Source organism: Dama dama, chromosome 22, assembly GCF_033118175.1.
Source record: "Dama dama isolate Ldn47 chromosome 22, ASM3311817v1, whole genome shotgun sequence".
Classification (NCBI taxonomy): Eukaryota; Metazoa; Chordata; class Mammalia; order Artiodactyla; family Cervidae; genus Dama; species Dama dama.
Genome location: NC_083702.1, coordinates 382160 through 397517, shown reverse-complemented (window position 1 = coordinate 397517; position 15358 = coordinate 382160). Strand labels below are relative to the sequence as shown.

At 60.4% G+C, this 15358-nt stretch overlaps 1 protein-coding gene across 3 annotated transcripts in view; it reads left to right on the top strand.

Annotated features, from left to right (window-relative positions):
• The window catches only part of SHANK3 (SH3 and multiple ankyrin repeat domains 3), a 49911-nt gene extending 34970 nt beyond the window's left edge, over positions 1-14941 (top strand). Inside the window, exons 20-21 of one of the 3 annotated variants that reach the window (XM_061124215.1) lie at positions 616-2869; positions 12399-14941. In XM_061124215.1, coding sequence (XP_060980198.1) covers positions 616-2869; positions 12399-12993 — 2849 coding nt within the window. In that variant the 3' untranslated portion in view covers positions 12994-14941. Of the gene's footprint in view, positions 1-615; positions 2870-11342 lie in introns of all 3 variants that reach the window. The other 2 variants (XM_061124213.1, XM_061124216.1) reach the window with 2 other exon arrangements.
• Positions 14942-15358: the final 417 nt, after the last annotated feature.

Here is a 15358-nt window from a genome sequence, read left to right as displayed (position 1 = left end):
TTCCTCCAACCCCAGGTGCCACCAGGGCCTCCTAGTGACACCTGCTTATTCTGCTGCTGGTGGCTCTGAGAGGAGGCCTTGCTCAGTCTTGGGCAGGAAGGCCTGCTCCAACCACCCCTCACCCTTCTCTGCAGTTCTGTCCCCACTGCTGGGGTGGGGGTGGCGCAGGGCTGCTGTCTTTGGGCCCTGTCCATGGGTCAGAATTGGAGTCTTCTCTCAGAGCCTCTGCCGCTGGGCCCTCCTCTCCCCTGTATTTGAACCCATCCCTCTCCCCAGTCCGCAGGAGCCCTACCAACCCGACACCCGGCTTGAGGTGCAGAGCCTGGCCTTCCGGGACCAGTCCAGACTGAGGACGTTGCTCAGACCCCCTGCCCTGGGCTCTCCGTGTCTCCCTGAGTCTCCCTCCGCTCTGTAACCCTAGTGCCCACGCCCACCCTGACTCCGTCCTCCGGCGGGCAGGCCAGCAGCTCTAGCAGATGTTGAAGACGCCTTTGCGCCGGGACCTGGGTTGCCCCCGGGGGTGGGGGGAGGGCAGGCGCCCGGGTCCGGAGGGGCCTACTCGCAGGCCTTGGCCCTCGGGGCCACGGCTGGGCTCACCAGGGCCTCTGTCTGCAGGGGAGGACGAGAAGCTGGCGTCCCTGCTGGAGGGGCGCTTCCCGAGGAGCACGTCGATGCAGGACACGGTGCGCGAGGGCCGTGGCATCCCGCCCCCTCCGCAGACCGCGCCGCCGCCCCCTCCCGCCCCCTACTACTTTGACTCTGGGCCGCCCCCTGCCTTCTCGCCACCGCCGCCTCCCGGCCGCGCCTACGACACCGTGCGCTCCAGCTTCAAACCCGGCCTGGAGGCACGCCTGGGCGCGGGCGCCCCGGGCCTGTATGATTCAGGCGCGGCCCTGGGTCCGCTGCCTTACCCGGAGCGGCAGAAGCGCGCGCGCTCCATGATCATCCTGCAGGACTCGGCGCCCGAGGCGGCCGACGCCTCTCGGCCCCCGCCAGCGGCCACCCCGCCGGAACGCCCCAAGCGGCGGCCACGGCCGCCGGGCCCCGACAGCCCCTACGCCAACCTGGGCGCCTTCAGCGCCAGCCTCTTCGCGCCGTCGAAACCTCAGCGCCGCAAGAGCCCTCTGGTGAAGCAGCTGCAGGTGGAGGATGCGCAGGAGCGCGCGGCCCTGGCCGTGGGCAGCCCCGGCCCGGGCGTTGGCAGCTTCGCCAGGGAGCCCTCCCCGACGCACCGCGGGCCGCGGCCCAGCGGTCTCGACTACGGCCCCGGAGACGGCCCCGGGCTGGCGTTTGGCGGCCCGGCCCCAAGCAAGGACCGGCGGCTGGAGGAGCGGCGGCGCTCCACCGTGTTCCTGTCTGTGGGTGCCATCGAGGGCAGCCCTCCGACCGCGGACATGCCCTCCCTGCAGCCCTCCCGCTCCATCGATGAGCGCCTTCTGGGAACCGGCGCCACCACCACCGGCCGTGACCTGCTGCTGCCCTCCCCAGTTTCTGCTCTGAAGCCATTGGTTAGCGGCCCAAGCCTTGGGCCTTCCGGCTCCACTTTCATCCACCCGCTCACCGGCAAACCTCTGGACCCCAGCTCGCCTTTGGCCCTGGCCCTGGCAGCTCGTGAGCGGGCTCTGGCCTCCCAGGCGCCCTCCCGGTCCCCTACACCTGTGCACAGCCCCGACACCGACCGGCCCGGGCCCTTGTTTGTGGATGTGCAGGCCCGGGACTCGGAGCGAGGGCCTCTGGCCTCGCCAGCCTTCTCCCCCAGGAGCCCAGCCTGGGTTCCTGTGCCTGCGCGGAGGGAGCCCGAGAAGGTGCCCCGGGAGGAGCGCAAGTCCCCGGAGGACAAGAAATCCATGATCCTCAGCGTCCTGGACACGTCCCTGCAGCGGCCCGCCGGCCTCATCGTCGTGCACGCCACCAGCAACGGGCAGGAACCCGGTGGGCTGGGGGCCGAAGAGCAGCGCCCTGGCACCCCGGAGCTGGCCCCGACCCCCACGCAGTCCGCTGTGGTCACAGAGCCCCTGCCGAGCCCCCGGGCCCAGCCCCCTGGCAGTGCCCCCGCTGACCCCGGGCCCGGCCAGGGCAGCTCCGAGGAGGAGCCGGAGCTGGTATTCGCTGTGAACCTGCCGCCAGCCCAGCTGTCCTCCAGCGACGAGGAGACCAGAGAGGAGCTGGCCCGCATCGGACTCGTGCCGCCTCCCGAAGAGTTTGCCAACGGGGTCCTGCTGGCCACGCCACTCCCCGGCCCAGGCCCCTCGCCCACCACGGTGCCAGGCCCGGCCTCAGGGAAGCCGAGCACCGAGCCGCCGCCCGCCCCGGAGTCCGCGGCGGATTCGGGGGTAGAGGAGGCCGACACGCGCAGCTCCAGCGACCCCCACCTGGAGACCACGAGCACCATCTCCACCGTGTCCAGCATGTCCACCCTGAGCTCGGAGAGTGGGGAACTCACGGACACCCACACCTCCTTCGCTGACGGACATACTTTTCTACTCGAGAAGCCACCAGTGCCTCCCAAGCCCAAGCTCAAGTCCCCGCTGGGGAAGGGGCCGGTGACCTTCAGGGACCCGCTGCTGAAGCAGTCCTCCGACAGTGAGCTCATGGCCCAGCAGCACCACGCCACCACCGCCGGGCTGGCCGCTGCTGCCGGGCCTGCTCGCCCTCGCTACCTCTTCCAGAGAAGGTCCAAGCTGTGGGGGGACCCCGTCGAGAGCCGGGGGCTCCCTGGGCCCGAAGACGACAAGCCAACTGTGATCACTGAGCTCAGCTCGCGCCTGCAGCAGCTGAACAAAGACACCCGCTCCCTGGGGGAGGAGCCGGCCGGCGGCCTGGGCGGCCTGCTGGACCCCGCCAAGAAGTCTCCCATCGCGGCGGCTCGGTGAGCAGGGCAGTGGGGAGGGTCCTGTCCCGTCCGCCCCGCCCCGCCCTCCTCCCGTCCTTCCGTGGCTCTGTCCCCCCCCGCCGCCCACCCCGTCCCCTCTGTCACCTGTCCGTGACACCCTGCCCTGTGCTCTCCTGTCCACCCCTCTGTCCTTTATTGGCCTTGTCTGTCTGAGACCCAAGGCTCTTTCAGGGACCTGAGATGTCAGAGGTGTTCTTCTCTGCATCCCTGTTGGTGCTGGCAGTGAAGGCTGGGCGTGAGCACCTCCACAGCCCCCTGAGGCTCTGTGCCCCCGGACCCCCAAGGACTCTCTCTCTCTCGACCATAGGTGCCTCTACCATTAAGGGTCCTCCTGTGGTCCACTCTAAAGTTGTCGCTGCCCCCCAACCCCAGCTGTTTGACTTCTTGGTGCCCTGTGCAAACCACTACCAACCCCTCCATCCTCTCTGTGGCCATGTGGCTGTCCCATGCAGTTGGTACCATCTTGCCTCACTTCCTTTTGAGACTTAAGAGTACACTGGATCCTTTTCCTGCTAAGACTCACCACCAATTTCCTGTTTTCTGCCTCAGAAACATTTCTGTCTCTCAGCACTGCCTCAGAGTCCCTCAAATACTGATTCCTGTGCGTGATTTTCAGAGTGCATTAAGAAGCCATTATTAGATGGAAAGCATCCTCTCTCTCTGCACCTCCATCTGCTTCTTCCCTGTACCTTACCCATTCCTCTGGCCTCCCCACCCACCGCCTACACGAGATGGGGACTTAGAGAGGCCACGTGGTGCTCTGGGCGTGGGGGAGGGGCTGGGGGGCTGCTCTGGCTCGGAGTCAGCTGTCACAGCCTCCAGGCTCATCCCTTGGCTCTTCCCTTGAGGACCTCATTCCCAGGAGTCTACCCCAGAGAGGACCTCCTTGGGGCTGTGGGCTCCATGGATGCTGGTAGGAGAGCTGGTCTGAGTCAGAGCTGGTCACCCCCAGTCAACCCTTGTCTGCTTTTGCCTTCCGCGCCCTGGCGGCTCTCCCCCACTTCTCGCTTTGTGGTATCACGTGGGGTACCACCTCCTGACTCCTCCTCCTTGCCGCCATGTGACCAACCTAGTGAGTCTTTCTTGCCAGCCTTGGAAGGCAGAGTCCACAAAGCAGTGAGGGGATCCAGGTCTTACTCACAAGGGCTTGTCCAATCTACCTTTTTCCCGCCTAAGGACTCAAAAGATAGGTGGGGGCTTGGGAAACTAGTGATGCTTCTCCTAAGTGGTTTGGGGAGCCACCCTCCAGCTCCTGTCATCCCGGGCTGGCTCTGGGGCCCTCCCCACTTTTCACCTCTTCCAACTCCCAGTTGAATGTGAAAGCCTTATTCCTACCAGGACAATGTTTAAAGTGCCCTTAGAGAGGGTGTTACGGGTGTGGCCTAGGGTGTCCAGTTGGAGTGAGCAGCCCAGGCCTCTCAGGAATAGACCCCTGAAGGTGGGGGTTCCCTGATGCAGCCTGGACCAGCCCCCATCTTCACTCTCTGCTTCTCCTCCCTCCACCAGCCCCTCCACTCCTTTGTGCCCCTTGGTCCTGATGAAAATTAAGGCCATTGACAGTGGGTAGCACCATGCCTGGCACAATGCAGGCCTTAATAAAACATCTTCCAAATGCAAGCGCTGTCTTTTGTGATCTGAGGTCTAGGCAGGCAGCTTAGGACAGATGCCACAGAAGGAGAGACACTTGGTTGAGGTTTGCTGGCTGTTGAGACCCAGAGCTGCGCTCAGGGCAGCCCAGGTCCCATCTTTGTTCCGTGGGCTCCCGTGGGGCTGAAGGACGTGGTCTCTCAGCTGAACCTCCTGCCACGCCTCCCATGATCGTCTTCAGCATTTTCCATTTGTCGTGGCAAGGCTCTCTCGTCCGGTGGCTCCGGGTTGCATCAGGACCTGTGTGTGTTTCCTTTGGATGTGGGGTTTGGGGCAAGGCCAGCTGTTCCAGCTTTTATATTCCATCTGCTCTACAGGCCCATGGCAGAGTGAGCCTCTTTCTCTCAGGAGTTCCTGCAAAATCCCAGGCTCCCATTGGCTTCATGTGGGTTCCCTGTGTCCCTTGAAATGGTCACTCGAGTCAGGGAGATGCAGGGCTGCTGTTGGCCAGGCCTGCATCATATGCTGTCTTAGGGGTCAGGGCTTGTGGTCAGCCCAGCTACTGGACAGGTGCTAAAGTGGGGGTGGGGGTGGTATCCAAAGGGGACTCAGGTGATATTCCTAGAGGTACCAGGTGCTAGCAAGCCTGAAATAGGGGACTCCCTCGTGCCACGGCATTCATCAGCTTTAGCAACTCACCTTGTTCCCTGACATCGGCCTGGGTCAGATGGCCCTGGATATCAACCCTCAGCAGGTTGCATCTGAGTTTGTAGTCTTGGACAAACCACTTAGCCTCAGTGAACTTCAGTTCATCCCTTGTGAAATAGTGAGGGTGACCAGGTACTCTGTCAGGTCAGCAGGTGGACTCTTAGAGTCCTTATGGGAAAATTAGAAGCATGCTCTGCACTGGAAGAGACCAAGTCATGTTACTTCGTCTTCACTGCCTTTCTGTTAGATGGATACTAATGTAACCTCCATTTTCCAGACAATACAACTGAGGTTCTAAGGAGGTCCATTCCAGCCAGTAAATGGTGGCATCTGACCTCAAGCCCTGCTCTTTGTCCACTATAATCTGGAGTCTCTGTCATTAAACCCCTTCTGGTGACAGACACGGTGTTAATGTGCAGTAATTCCCCTCACGTTCCAGGATGTCTGACTCTAGGTGAGTGACCACATAATTGTGGTTATCCGGGTCACTAAGACCTTTTTTGTACAGTTCTTTGTATTCTTGCCTTGTCATCTAGAGCCAGACATCCTGGAGTGTGAAGTCAAGTGGGCCTCAGGAAGCATTAGTATAAACAAAGCTAGTGGAGGTGATGGACTTCCAGCTGAGCTATTTCAAATCCTAAAAGATAATGCTGTGAAAGTGCTGCACTCAATATGTCAGCAAATTTGGAAAACTCAGCAGTGGCCACCGGACTGGAAGAGGTCAGTTTTCATTCCAATCCCAAAGAAAGGCAATGCCAAAGAATCTTCAAACTACGGTACAGTTGCACGCATTTCACATGCTAGCAAGGTAATGCTCAAAATCATTCAAGCTAGGCTTCAACAGTACGTGAACCAAGAACTTCTAGATGTTCAAACTGGATTTAGGAAAGGCAGAGGAACCAGAGATCAAATTGCAAACATCCATTGGATCATAGAGAAAGCAAGGGAATTCCAGAAAACCATCTACTTCTGCTTCATTGTCTACACTAAAGCCTTTGACCGTGTGGATCAAAACAAACCATGGTAAATTCTTTAAAAAGATGGGAATACCAGGGAATACCAGATTACCTTACTTGTCTCCTGAGGAACCTGTATGCAGGTCAAGAAGCAACAGTTAGAACCAGACATGGAACAACAGACTGGTTCCAGATTGGGAAAGGAGTAAGTCAATGCTGTATATTGTTACCCTGCTTATTTAACTTATATGCAGAGTACATCATGTGAAATGCTGGCTGGAATCAAGCTGGAATCAAGATTGCCAGGAGAACTGTCAACAACTTCAGACATGCAGATGATACCACCCTAATGGCAGAAAGCAAAGAGGCGATAAAGAGCCTGTTGATGAAAGTGAAAGAGGAGAGTGAAAAAGCTTGCTTAAAACTCAACATTCAAAAAATGAAGATCATGGCCTCCAGTCCCATCACTTCATGGCAAATAGATACAGAAAAATGGAAACAGTGATAGATTTTTTTTTTTTTCCTGGGCTTCAAAATCACTGCGGGCGATGACTGCAGCCATGAAATTAAAAGACACTTGCTCCTTGGAAGGAATGCTATGACCAACCTAGACAATGTATTAAAAAGCAGAAACATCACTTGGCCGACAAAGGTCCATATAATCAAAGCTATGGTTTTTCCAGTAGTCATATATGGATGCGAGAGTTGGATCATAAAGAAGGCTGAGGACCAGAGAATTGATGCTTTCAAACTGTATTGCTGGAGAAGATTCTTGAGAGTCCCTTGGACTGCAAGGAGATCAAACCAGTCAATCTTAAAGGAAATCAACCCTGAATATTCACTGCAAGGACTGATGCTGAAGCTGAAGCTCCAATACTTTGGCCACCAGATGCGAAGAGCCAACACACTGGAAAGACCGTGATGCTGGGAAAGATTGAGGACAGGAGAATAAGGGGGTGAGAGAAAATGAGATAGTTGGATTGCATCACCAACTCAATGGACTTGAGTTTGAGCCAACTTCAGGAGATGGTGAAGGACAGGGAAGCCTGGCATGCTGTAGTCCATGGGGTCACAACTGAACAATGATTTCCCTCACGCAGAAATGCACGTGTGTTCGTTCTGTAGACCAGCACCTTTGTTTATCAACCGGTGTATAACAGACAGCACATGGATTCTGAAGTCACTACAGTTGAGCCCAGTCAGTGCCACCTGGCCGGCCCGGTGGCCTTAACCCCTTGTGTGCCCTGCCCTTCCTTCCCCACTTCCCTCTGCGTTCCCTTCTGCTCCTGCTCACACTTCCTTCCTCCCTCCTGTGTCTCCTTCTTGCCCTCAGCCCTGGGTGAAACCACGGCCTTCTGGAGTGGGCCCACTGCCTTGCCCTCTACTTCCGGCCACTGGCGGGTGGCTGAGCAGGAGATGCTGTGGCCACATGCAGTCAGCCCCCTGTGTGGCTGCAGTGGCTGTGTTGCCTACTGGGGCTGCTCGGCAGCTCTTGCTTTGCAGCCAGCAGTGGCTAGAGTGTGGCCCTCATTTCTCACGTCATGACAAAACTGCTGCTGACACTGTCTGTTGGAGGCATGTCCCAAATGTAGGAAGTTCTGGGGTCCAGGTGGGGCTATTTCCTTCTGGGACTGATCCTAGCTGAAGCTCGAGGGCAGTTGCCGCCGCCATTTGGTGGGTCACACCCCCGAGCCTTGTCGCCTGGCCCCCATATGTTCCCTCCCAGGCCTGCCCGTCTCCTCACCAGAGAGACACCACAAGGGAAGAAGTACTCGCTCTGTCCACCTTCTCCACTGACAGCTCAGTCCAGGCTCTGTGTCCCTTTAGCCACAAGACACTTTGTGGCCTGGAGATCTAAAGAGATCTCAGAAGGGGAAGGAGAGGTTATCCCTTACGTCAAGGCCTTGAAGCTTGGTAACTTGTGGAAATGCATCCGGAAGGCCCATGGACTTGGCTGCTTGAAATTGTGATCCCAAACCAGCTCTCTCTCTATGCTTCTAGCTCTCAGTCTAGCCTGACAAGCAGAGCATCTTTGCAGAGCCCCACATCCGCTCTAAGCTCCCTCTGTCTTCCAGACCCCGTGGTTGGATCTGAATCCCGCCTGTGTCCTCAGGGCTGCCTGTCTCTGAGCCCCACAGCAATACTCAGTTCTGATCTGGCTCTCAGTTTTATTCCTGTCTGACCCCACACATCTGATTTTACCTAAAAAGATTCATGGTGAAATAGCTTTGGACACAAAGTTGACAAGGATTCTTTTCAGCAGTACTTCTCAGAACTTCTGATGTGTGGTGTGCTGTGGTCTCAGACAGTTTCTTTAGGGGATCACTAGTTATCATCCCACAGAAGATGCACATTTCTGCTACGATGGAGAAACCCCGCCTGGGGGACCCGCTGTGAGCCCTGTCCTGCTCACATCCAGGAGTCTGGCTGGAGCCTGACGTGACTGCAGGTGCCTCAAGGCCAACAGGACTTGCCCTTTTGAAACTGGACCCTGTTGTGTGCTGGCCAGTGCAGGACACAGGGGCCAGGATGTGCTCTGTCCTTGAGGAGGTCCTCACTGGTTGTGGACCTGTGAAGTGTGTTTATGGGAGACATGATCAGGGCCTCAGGAGCCATGAACTCCACTGGAGGAGTGGGAAGGGGTCACAGAGGAGGGGCCCAGGGGTGTCTGGAGTGTGTCAAGGTTGGAGCCGTGAGCTGGTGCGGGCAGTGAGAAGTTAGGGCTGGAGTGAGAGCAGCGAGGGTGCCCCGTGATGCTCACAGCCCGTGTCGTTTGTGCTCCTGTTGAGGGTCACTTCCCTCTGTGAGGCTCTTGGATTGCAGGAGGCCTCAGGCCTAGACCTGCCCTGCGTGAGTGTAGTGGCAGAAAGTTCCAGGCAGAGGCCAGGGCTGGGGTGGGCTTTTTCTTGCCTGTTGGCACCACTGGGTTGACCGGCAGTCAAGCCTGAGAGTGACACATCACGTTGCTCTTGTTTTGTAGCATTTTTTTCCCCCATGCATATTGTGTTCCTGGCTTTGAGCTAGGTACCAGGAGTCAAGGCTAACAATTAGGAAGCCAGGCAAGAGGTCCTGAGCAAGACCATGAAAGGTCTGGGATCAGAGGTAGCTGGGGAATGAGGAGAAAGGCCTGGGTTAATGCTGGAAGTTGGTGACGTGTTGGAGCCATGCAGGTGAAAAGATGGAGCAGCTGATGGGGACTCCGAGGCCTCTGGTGTGTGGGGGACTGGGGGAGGAGAGCATGTGTGGAGACCCCAGCAGAGGTCTGGAGCTCAGGAGAGACTGGCTTGGCCTGACATGTGGCATTCGTGGACACACTGGTTACAGCAAAGGGTGGAAGTGGATCACTTCCACTTTCTAGATAGAGGACCCATCTAGAAAGGAAGGGGAAGGGGAAGGGCACCTAAGAGGGAAACTGGTGGACAGGTCAGCAAGGGGATTCTGCTGACATCCTTGGCAACTGCAGGGGCTGGGGAAGGGGAGGGGAAGCACAACAGCAGACCTAACTGGTCCAGGCGTCAGGAGTGAGCCAGATAGTACAAGACTCAGACACTGGTGAGAAAGGTGTTGAGGACCGTGGAGCCTGGCTAAGCTGTCTGGAGAAAGACCAGGAGGCACCCAGGGGTGCAGGTGCCTAGTGAGGCACACGTGTTAGAGACTGTGTGGCTGGAAGCCCTCCGGGAGGCTGGCGGGGCTGTGACTGGGCCGTGCCATGGTCAGGGCCTGGCGGGGAGGCCCTCAGAACGCTGAGAGTGGTGACGGACAGTGACGGCCATGCAGAGGTGGTGTGGAAACGTGGGCTCAACCAGGGACGCACTGGGGGTCCTGGCCTGGGACAATGTGGGCCGTTCCCTGTTCCCAAGGGGAAGGGGAGGAGGAGGAGACCCCTGGCCGTGGCGTCCCTGGACACTTCCTGCCAGGCCCTGGGGCCTCGGGGGGACAGCCGTCGGAGCGTGACGAGCCCTCTCCCCCCGAGGCTCCAGGGGATCGTGGCCCTTCAGTCCCTCACTCACACACCTCCTGGCGCCAGCCCTAGCCTCTGGCAGGTGCCCCTCTCCACACCCAGGATCTCCCCTTGGCAGGGTCTCCCTGGCGCTTCTGAGCCAGTGCGCCTTCATCCTTGGCCTCCAGCTCACCTCCTGTGAGGGCTCCTGACCCTGCTCCAGGAGCTGCCTGGGGTGGGCCACACAGGACTCCATCCTGAGACGCAGGTCCCTGGGCCAGGGTGGGATGTGTGGGGGCCTGGGCGGGGGGACGGGAGTGCTGTCCCCAGCACCGCTCCCTTGCCCTCCCTAGCAATCTCTGCCGCTTGGGCTCCCTCCAGCCCCTTGGCGTCCTTCCCCCTCCACTGCCGCCCTACTTTACTCTGAAATCCAGGGGGTACCATGGAGGCCAGATGTGGGGGAGAAGAGGGTTTCTTCTAATGATCAATGCCTGTTCCTTGAGCCCATCACCCAGGTGCTCTTGGAGCCCCTCTCTGCTGGGGTGGGGAGAGCACGGTCTGGCCTCTTCAAGAGGCTCTGCTCTGGATCTGAGCAACTGGGTGAGGCAGCGGGGACAGAGGCTGAGGAGAGGGAGCCAGGCAGTGGAAACCAGGTCGAGTAGGACAGAGCTGGATCTCCTGGGAGAGGCTGACCTTGCACCGGTGAGAGAGGAAAAGACAAGACCTGCTTTCAGGGAAGGAGTGATGCTCAGGATGCCCTCCGCAATGTGGGGCAGGCGCCAGTCAGGATGGCACCAAAGTGGGAGAACCCGGGGGAGGGGTCCTTAGCCCAGTTCAGGCAGAGACAGGGAGGTGGGCCGGCAGCTGGAGAGAAGCCCTTAGGCCGGCACAGCACACGGGGTCACAACGCACCCCAAGAGTCAGGTGTCAGCTTAGCATCTGGCTCTCAGGGCTCTGAGTAAAGCCTGTGGGTGAGGGCCCCAGGCGGGGAACAGGTCACAGGTGGGCCAGAAGCCCACCCAGACCCGCCCACGTCTGGTCTGGACTTCCCCTCGCCCTGCAGCTCCAGCGTGCTCCCTCCCATTGCACCGGCCCACTGCCCCGGAGCCTCCCTCCCTGGGTGTCTGGCCAGCGGGCCCCTGCGCCTGGCTGGCCGTGCACTGTGGTCCTGCTGGGCTGCGCCCTGCTCGGCGCCCCGGCGCTAACTCTCTCTCTCATTGCTCTCTCCTGCCCATCTGCATGTGGCTGCTCTGTCTAGCTGCGCGGTGGTCCCGAGCGCCGGCTGTGTAAGTGAGCATGCGCATCCCATGCCTCGCACCCTCCGTGCGCTGCCAGCCTGGGTCTCTGCTGTGCTTGGCCTCGTGGGGCTCCAGTGCCGCTGCCGCCACCACCCCCCCCCCCCCCCAGGCTTCCCTTGGCCACAGCCGGGGGTAGGGAGAGAAAGTGGGCGGGGCGATGTGGGAGCAGGACTGGGTTTTCTCCGGAGGAGTCCTCCCCGTCGGGCCTCCCACCACGGCCGTGCTGGGGGGTGGAGGGGCTGAAGGCCTGGGTCCTGTCAGGTGATGCTGGGAAGTGAAGACCATCTGCGCGCGTGTGAGTGTGTGCTGCTTGTGCACATGTGCTGCTTGTCACTGTCGTGGGCAGGCCGCTGCTGCGTCTGCCGCTGCTGCTGCATGTGTGTGACATACGTGGCTGCTGCTGCGTGTTGCTCTGCGGCGAGGCCGCGTGTCACGGGTGCACCGCTGCCTCACGCCTGTCCTGCACGCGCTGCTGCCCTCTGTGGGTGTGAACGCCGCCTGGTGTCTGTCTCAGACCTCATGGACTGTTCAGTCTTGTGCTGCCACCAGCCTTTACCACGACTCAGCCAGCCCTGCAGCCGGCCCAGGTCTTTCTGGGTCTCATGATAACAGAGTGGGGAGTGGTGAGGGGTACTGCCAGTCCTGCTCTCTGGGGTATGGGTGGATGGGGCGGTGTCCAGAGCCGGTGTCTCACGCTGTCAGAAATGGAAGGGTCAGCCGTTTGCCCCAGAGGCTGTCCTTGCTCAGGCAGCCTGCTCTCCGAACCCCCATGGAGTAGAGGGGGCCATTCAGTCTAGGGCTCCCCGTCCCCCAGCAGGGCACTGACTCTGACTCGGGGGGCCAGGCCAGACTAACCACAGGATCCTATCTTCCTTTCTCCCTCTGACCCTAAGGCTACCCCGCCGAGTCCCAGCCCCGCCCCCAGCGTCCTCTTGGCCGTTGGCCCCGCGCCCCTCCGCCCGGCCCCACCTTGCCTGGTACCCCTCACCTGGCCTTGACCCCCTCTCCCTCCGCAGGCTCTTCAGCAGCCTCGGTGAGCTGAGCACCATCTCAGCGCAGCAGCGCAGCCCCGGGGGCCCGGGCGGCGGGCCCTCCTACCCCGTGCGGCCAGGCGGCCGCTACCCTGTGGCGCGGCGCGCCCCGAGCCCGGTGAAGCCCGCGTCGCTGGAGCGGGTGGAGGGGCTGGGGGCGGGGGCGGGGGGCGCGGGGCGGCCCTTTGGCCTCACGCCCCCCACCATCCTCAAGTCGTCCAGCCTCTCCATCCCCCACGAGCCGAAGGAGGTGCGCTTTGTGGTGCGCAGCGTGAGCGCGCGCAGCCGCTCGCCCTCGCCTTCGCCGCTGCCCTCGCCAGCGCCCGGCCCGGGCCCCGGGGCCCCCAGCCCCCGCCGGCCCTTCCAGCAAAAGCCCCTGCAACTCTGGAGCAAGTTCGACGTGGGCGACTGGCTGGAGAGCATCCACTTGGGCGAGCACCGCGACCGCTTCGAGGACCACGAGATCGAGGGCGCGCACCTGCCGGCGCTCACCAAGGACGACTTCGTGGAGCTGGGCGTCACGCGCGTGGGCCACCGCATGAACATCGAGCGCGCGCTCAGGCAGCTGGACGGCAGCTGACGCCCCCCGCCCCCTCCCCACGCCCCGGCCGCGCCCTGCGGGCAGGGCTCCCCTCAGCCTCCACCCCCCGCCCCCCGCCCCGGGCTGCGGGCTCGGCCCACTCCCCAGCCCCTACCCTAACGGCGCCCGGGCCAGGAATGTTGCATGAATCGTCCTGTTCGCTGTCGCTCGGAGACTTGCCCTGTACATTGCTTAGCGCCCTCCCAGGCCGTCGAGCCCCACCCAGCACACGGTCAGGAAGGGCGCGGGCCGTGGGGGGCTGGAGCGGGAGGGGGCGGGGGCGGGGCGCTCCAGCCTGGCCATCTCCCGCTGAGCTCCTGGTGGCTACTTTCCCAGAGGGGATGACCTAGTCCAGCATGCGAGGTCAAGACACACCTTGGTGACTCGGGGGGAGGGGGGAGACATTGGGGTTCTCGGTTGGGGGCCAAGGAGCCCCCTGTTTTGCATATTTTAATCCACTCTATATTTGGAACAAGAAAAGGAACAAATATCTCTGTCCTTAATAGCTTCCCTTGCCCTCCCCTTCAGCCCCCGGTTCCGCTGCGGCTGCCCAGTCTTCCATCTCTGGCCCCTCAACTGCCACTGCCACCCCACATGGGGCAGGGGACGCTCCAGCTGGTCTGGGGTTGGCCAGGGTCCTCGTGCCCGCCCCGGGGCCCCATTGGGCCCCCTCCCCTCGCTGAGCTATGGTGTTCCCCACCGACCCTTCAGGTGCTGCGTGGAGGAGGGGCGGCAGGCAGCGACTCCTGCGGGCGCTCACGCGGTCACGCGGCCCGGGAGAGCCGGCCGGGGGCGGTGTGGGCGCAGGGCCCCCTGGCACCTGCCCCCGGCCGGCTCCCTCACAGGGTCCCCCCTCCAGCAGGGGTCTAGCCTCCTCTCCACGCTGCTGGGCGACTACAGCAGAGACGCCTCCCTGCCTCAGACCTGAAGTCGCCAGTTCCGCCCTGTGTGTGTGTGCGCACATGTGCGAGTGTGTGAAACTCGGGGTGCGACTGAGTGCATTGGAGCCCCTTGTGTGCCTGACTGGAGGGTGGTCCCAAGGGGTCACTCTGGACTAGTGTGGGGGCTTCGGAAGCTTGCACAGGGTGCGTGCATGGGTGTGTGCCTGTGAAAGCACCCCGTCTCCACTTCCAAAGAAAGTCAGAGGTCGTCTTGCACCCTGGGACCTGCTGTTTGCCCAGTTTGTCCCTCCAGAGCCTCGCGGAGCCTGAGTGGGCCTTCTTGGTGAAGCCTTGCTGCTTGGGAGAGGCCCCCAAGGACCCTTGGAGGCAATGCTCCGCCCCCGCTGGGCTTCTAGGGGGGATCATAGGGGCACCCCTAGAGTCAGGCCACTGCGAGCCTTGGGGAGAGGCAAAGACCCCAGTGGGCACCCCAGCCCCCCTTACTGTGACTCCTCACACTCAGCGATGACCTGTGGGGTGGGGGGCCCGGGATGTTTTTAAACCTAGGGTTTGGAGTCTGGACTAAGCTCCATCCACGTCACTCACGAGTTTCTGTTTATATTTCTAGCTTTTTTTAATAAAAATTAAAAAACCCAGAAAACAGAAGTTTTCACAGCCCAGGGGCTTGGCACGCCGGTCTGTGCCCACCCGCCGCACCCCGGCCCACCGGCTCCATTCCCTGGGCAGATTCACACCCAGTAACCCTTTCACCAACAGACCAGGTCACACACACAGCAGCAGTCACTGTAACAGACTGCCACATACACACTCGTCTCACTCACCTGTGGGTTTTGGTTCCGTTCAGTTTGGGTTTTTAACTTTACAGGGTCAGTTCTGCTTTGCCCCTCCTTTTGTACGGAGCTCCACGTGGGGGGTTCTCCCCCTGCTCCAGCCCCGAGGCCTCTTGACCCTGACGTTGTGATACACCCCACAGAGATCTATGTTTCTTATATTATTATTATTGATAATAATTATAATATTATGTAATAAATTTATAAGAAATGAAACCATTTCTCAGTTGCCTACTTGAGGAGTTACTGGACGCACAGACTTTGCCCTCCTTTGGACAGGTCACACAAACCTCCCTGGCCCTCAGCAGGCATCCGGCTGCCTGCACTGATGACCTACAGATCCTGTCTCTGACCGGGTCTCTTTGCTGACCTCCTTGTCCACATGCCTGGCTTCTTTGTGCCTCACTCTCTCCGAGTCGTGCTGGACCTGAGCCCGTGCTTCCTGAACTGGGAGCCTCTCTTTCTGATCATCAGCCCAGTGAGTGACCCTCCTGAGCTAGAAGTCTGCGTACCCTCTGTAGCCTCTGTCCACTTTTCCTGCTCGTGTCCAGGTGTCACTGAATTCTGCTGCTCCTGCCTTTGAACCCTCTCCTGTCTACCTGTGCTCCCCTGCCCCAACAGCTTCTGCCCAAG